General features: G+C 46.3%; 1 protein-coding gene across 1 annotated transcript; it reads left to right on the forward strand.

Moving 5' to 3' along the window:
* The first annotated feature begins 2289 nt into the window (after window positions 1–2289).
* On the forward strand, window positions 2290–3760 carry LOC141812477 (uncharacterized). Its single transcript, XM_074700469.1, has one exon. It carries the CDS (start codon window positions 2390–2392, stop codon window positions 3758–3760), a length of 1371 nt encoding a protein of 456 aa, XP_074556570.1. The 5' UTR covers window positions 2290–2389.
* Window positions 3761–5691: the final 1931 nt, after the last annotated feature.

Genomic DNA, 5691 nt, shown 5'->3' on the forward strand with positions numbered 1-5691 from the left:
CTAGAGCCAATCATTTGATGATTATTGTATGGACTCATTATATCATATTTCTATATTTTATAAAGGCATTTTATTGTGGTTATTATACTTACATGATATTCGTGTCATATAACTAAGTATAATAATATCCTTGAATAGATCGTTCATATCTATATCAATCGATTGGTTGAATCGATAGTGAGATGATATATAGAACACTACTCTAAATGATTCCTAGTCAAGTATTAACATTTAAAGACAATGTTAATGCGACGAGACTAGCATGTGGGTCAACACGATGACTTGATCTCAAAAGTCATGGATATGAGATATCAAGTTGACACATGGGTATGTATTGGAGAACGTATACTGAATGACCTGCCATGAGAAAGTATCATGGATCGTTATATGAGTGTCATATACTTTCTCATGTGGCTATTAGTATGACTATTAGTCATTGGACCTGAAGTCACCATGGTTCCCTACATAAGGAGTTACTTACTTTGGCTTCGTCAAACGTCACCCGTAACTGGGTGGACTATAAAGGCGATTACTGGATATGTAACAAATTATGCGGAGGGATGTGAGTGATGTAGATGGGATCTATCCCTCCCATGTAACTGGAGTGATATCATAGTTCTTGATAGAGTGAGACCACTAAAGTGCATGGTCATGCCCAAATGAGTCAACATGTGATGTTGAGCTCGTTTGATTGTAGTGAGTCTACTTGGAGTTCAAAACACAGATTGATTAGGTGTAGGATCGATGTACGCGCTAGAGGGGGGGGTGAATAGCGCGTGTGGCTTTTTCGAATTCGTTCATTTTACTAACAAAAACTAAGCAGCGGATTAGAAGTAAATGCAAGGGACACGCGGGATTTACTTGGTTCCTAACCCCCCAGGGTTAGTACGTCCAAGGCCTAATCACGGGAGGCGCCCGTCCACTAGTGGTCTCCTTTCCGAACGTCGTTCGGAGGCGGAGAAACCCGTCTTACAGTCCGTAAAGAATAAATATAATAAAGAACAGAATGTAAAGACTAGAAAAATAAAATGCAAACACTTGTTGCCGATCCGGAAGTCCTGAGCGCCGCGCACCCCTCCTGGATCTTCCCCGGTTCCAAGCGTCTGGCCTCGTTCGCGTTTAGTAGCACCACAGGTTGAGCAGGGAGGTTTCTGGCTTGAATGACCTTTGCTTCTGCACGTTCACGGCCTTATATACTGCTCCTGAGTCGACTCAGATGCCCATCTGGGTCGACTCCAGCTGACGTGGCAGATAAAACTTTATCCTGCTCGATTCTGCTCGTTATCTGCTGTCCGAGTCGACTCAAATGCACTTCTGAGTCGACTCCAGCTCCTTGAGTCGACTCCAGCCCGAATCTGAGTCGACTCCAGAAACCTTTTTTGTAGATCTCTGAAAGGGCTTTCCAACGCATCCGACCGTGCCTCGTTTCGAGTCCCGAGTCAAAAGTTATGACCCGTTGAAGTTGACCCTGCATTATGGTTCCTGCAAAACAAGCATTAAAACAACCAAGCCAACCTAGCTTTACCTTGTGGGTCTAACTTCGGATTTCTACCGAAATCCTGGGTTAGTCTGACGTCTCCTGTTCCACTCTGGAAACGTGCCCTTACCCACTCCACTCAGGAGAATTTATGCCAACCAAGTCCTCCAGACTTGTTGGACTTGTGCTCGGCTCTGTCCTCGCCCCCCAGGATTTTTGCTGCGGTTCGGTTCTCTCTAACCAACCCAGACTTCTGCTGTGACTCGGTCACCTAGACCAGCCCAGACTTCTGCTGCGACTCGGTCACCTAGACCAGCCCAGACTTCTGCTGCGACTCGGTCACCTAGACCAGCCCAGACTTCACCTGGTGCACTTGACTCTGCCAAGACTTCCGCCTGATCCTCCAAATCAGGACTTCCCTTTGCCTAGCCTACAACTAGGACTTTCCCTTGCCCAGCTTCACTCACCAGGACTTCCCTTGCCCGATCTTCCAGATCAGGACTTCCACTGCCTAGTCTAACCGACTAGGTCTTCTCACTCACTTCCACACATCCAAACATCAAGTCCTGTTTGGATCAACCCTTGGTCAAACTGACCGACTTAGGTGTATTGTCAAACATCGAAACTCTAGGCAAGATCTTAGTGCATCTTGCACCAACATGATACCAATTTATTTGGTATTAGAGCTGTTCGGTTCTGACGGTACTTTACATTCATGAGTCCGTTTTGACTTGGTTTATTTTGGTTTGTCGTCGTATCGGGTTTATCGGATTTGGTTTACTCGATTCTGTTGTGAGATGGAGCGGACACGGCTGAAAATCTCCGGGCAGTAAAGCTGTAAGTATTTCTGGTATGTTTCTGTTTTAGTTAGAAAATTTATAGTGGTGATATGTACCAGGTATATTTTGTTATATGGCCCCAGTACATCGAGGTCGAGGCCGTGGACGAGGTCGACGCTTGGGACGATCTGAGACGTCAGAGGAGCCCGATCTTATTGAGGAGATGGATATACGGGACCAAAACCGTGATATTCCGATCGGAGGTCCGAGTGATCAGACCCAGGGGATTACTCCAGAGATGCCTACCTCTACTCCGGCTGCTAAGAGCCGTATTATGACTTTGGCCAAAGCGGCCAAGGAGCGTTTCACTTTATTTCACGGAGGATCTGATCCGTGGATAACTCGGTCGTGGATGGAGAATCTGATAGACACGTATGAGTATATGGATATTACGGACGCCGAGAAGGTCGGATTGGCTACTTATCATCTCCGAGATGAGGCCCTTACTTGGTGGAAGACCCAGAGGGTTATATTCGGAGAGCGGGAGGTGACGTGGATTTCTTTCAGAGATGTATTTGAGAGAGAGTATTTTCCGGCGACTTTCCGCAGGGCACGCCGGCAGGAGTTCATGAGTTTGAAGCAAGGAGGAAGGTCAGTTACGGAATATAATGCGGAATTCAAGAAACTTTCAGAGTTTTGTCCACAGCTGGTGGCACGAGATGAGGATCGGATGGATCACTTTATACAGGGCCTCGCTGCTTACATCCGAGACAGGATGTCGGGGTCTTTTATCAGCTCATACAAAGAGGCTTTAGACCGGGCATTGGCTATCGAGTTGACTCGGCAGCAGATATCTAAAGAGAAAGAGGCTGGAAAGCAGAACATTGGCAGTAAAATGAAGGGTCAGGACTCTCAGTCGACGGCTCAGAAGCGACAGAAAACTGGACAATCGTCAGGAGGGGAGTTCAGTAGCACTTCCCAGCCAGGTCGGAAAGATAATAGGTGTAAACGGTGTGGATTACATGGTCATTCGATGGCTGATTGCCGGATGGATCAGCGTATCTGTTACTATTGTAAAAATCCGGGACATATGATTAGAGATTGTGCTCTGAAGGCACAGCTGGAGTCTACAGGAGTTGTTTCTTCTGGAGTACAACCTACACAGCAGCAGCAGCAGCGACCCCCACCGCCTCAGCCACAGATATACATGCTGCAGGGGAGAGATCAGCCAGCGTATTTCACATCATTCCAGCATCCCACTAGTTCAGAGGCATACTATTCACAGCAGTATATACCAGCGGTGCCCCAGGTTTACATGCTACCTTCTCAGCAGCAATACCAGATCTCTACCTCAGTACGTCAGAGTCAGACTCAGACAGAGTGGAGACCCTCTACCTCTCAGCCTATTACTCAGCCGCCTAGTACCGAGGTTGGACGTGTTTATACTAGCACTCGAGAGGAGGCGCAGCGGGCCGATGGATCGGTCTTTCAGGGTATGATTTAATTACAGTGGTATTTTTTTGCACTGAATTATGAAGATAGTAAATTTGGGGACCAAATTTTTATTAGTGGGGGAGAATCCGATCCAGAGAACGAGCTACTGAGCCCTCTCTAACTCAGTCCAGAGAACGAGCTACCGAGCCCTCTCCGACTCAAATCGGTCCAGAGAACGAGCTACCAAGCCTGCGACCTAATCCGGAGAACGAGCTACCGCGCCCTCTCCTACTCAAATTGGTCCAGAGAACGAGCTATCGAGCTCTCTCTGACCTAATCCGGAGAACGAGCTACCGAGCCTCTCGATCTCATTCTTTAATCGATCAATCTGAATATGAACTTAAATCGTTGTCAACATCAAAACAACAATCAGGACAAAACTGCATCAACAATCTCCCCCTTTTTGTCAGGATCCTCCCCCTACAACAGTTAATGAGAATTAAGTGGAACAAGGGTAGGCTCATCCAAATCCTCCCCCTACATCAAAACACCTTGTTAATCCTAAACTTAAGATTATCCTAAAACACCTTGTTAATCCTAAACTTAAGATTATCCTCTCCCCCTTTGGCAAACACTTAAAAGGGGTATGGGTTTGGTTAAATATCCTCTCCCCCTTTGGCAAACACCTAAAAGGGGTATGGATCGGTTAAAAGGTCTCACTAACTCCCGCTAAATCCAATCGTGGCTCCACTCGACCATAGGAACAGAGACGTAATAGCGAGAAAACAGGAGAGACATGTGACATATGATAAACAATAATCAAAAGATACGACATAAGCATAAGGAAACATAAACATAACTGTTAGGATCGGTTGGTTCGCTAGAGGGGGGGTGAATAGCGTTTTCAGATTTTTCTTGATCTTTCTCTGCACAGAGATTAGCGGAAGCAAAATATAAAAGAGAAAACAAGAGATCAACGCTAACCCGGTTTGTTTACTTGGTATCCACCTCCGCAAAGGTGACTAATCCAAGGATCCACACGCACGCACACACCCGATGCACTATGAATCTTCTCCTTCTCGAAAACCTCGAAGGCGGAGAAACCTTTACAACTCTTTGGATCTCCTCAAGAATGATATGAAATAGTGTTTGAGAGGAGAGGAAGAATGCAGAGAATGGAGAACAAACAAGTTCTCAAAAGAAGCACAAAGCAATAAAAGAATGGCGAAGAAGATGAGTTGTTCTCGTGCAGGCTTCTTTTATAATCTCTGCAACATCAGTCGACTGCTGGCAGGGCCAGTCGACTGATGCCTTCAATCGGCAACAAAATCTCGCATTAAAGCGCATTAAATGTCTGCCAATTTTCTGCAACGTTCAAAATTGCAGTCGACTGTCCAAGACCAGTCGACTGGCAACAGTCGACTCACCATAACACCAGTCGACTGCCCAGTCGACTCCTGTCTTCCTCTGGCTCGACTGATCTTTCTGTGTGCGTCTGATTTACGAGCAGTCGACTGCTGGCAGGGCCAGTCGACTGGTGAAGCTGAAAAATCACATTTCAGCTTCTCTTGACCTAGACCTCGGCCTTCAAACATCTCCCACAGCCTCATGCCTTCCCTGCACTAGCTTGAGATGCTTCCATCAGCTTCGTCATGTCAAGTCCTTGCCAAGACTATCCACTTGGACTTTTCCTTGCCAAGACTACCCACTTGGACTTTTCCTTGCCAAGACTACCCACTTGGACTTTTCCTTGCCAAGACTTCCCACTTGGACTTTTGCTTTGCCAAGACTACCCACTTGGATTTTTCCTTGCCAAGACTACCCACTTGGACTTTTCCTTGCCAAGACTACCCACTTGGACTTTTGCTTTGCCAAGACTACGCTTGGACTTTCCTGCCAAACTTGCATCACACATGTTAGATCACAAGTATTGCCTAACTTCAAACATGGTTTAGCCAAACATTGAAACTCAATGCACTTGGGGCAAAGATTGCACCAACA

This window comes from Curcuma longa, chromosome 19 (assembly GCF_044706935.1).
Source record: "Curcuma longa cultivar G26 ecotype Majalengka, Jawa Barat chromosome 19, ITB_CL_G26_1.1, whole genome shotgun sequence".
NCBI lineage: Eukaryota > Viridiplantae > Streptophyta > Magnoliopsida > Zingiberales > Zingiberaceae > Curcuma > Curcuma longa.

What these genes read in the sequence shown, in the direction of transcription:
- LOC141812477 (XM_074700469.1), top strand. Translation starts at nt 2,390, where the DNA reads ATGGCCCCAGTACATCGAGGTCGAGGCCGTGGACGAGGTCGACGCTTG.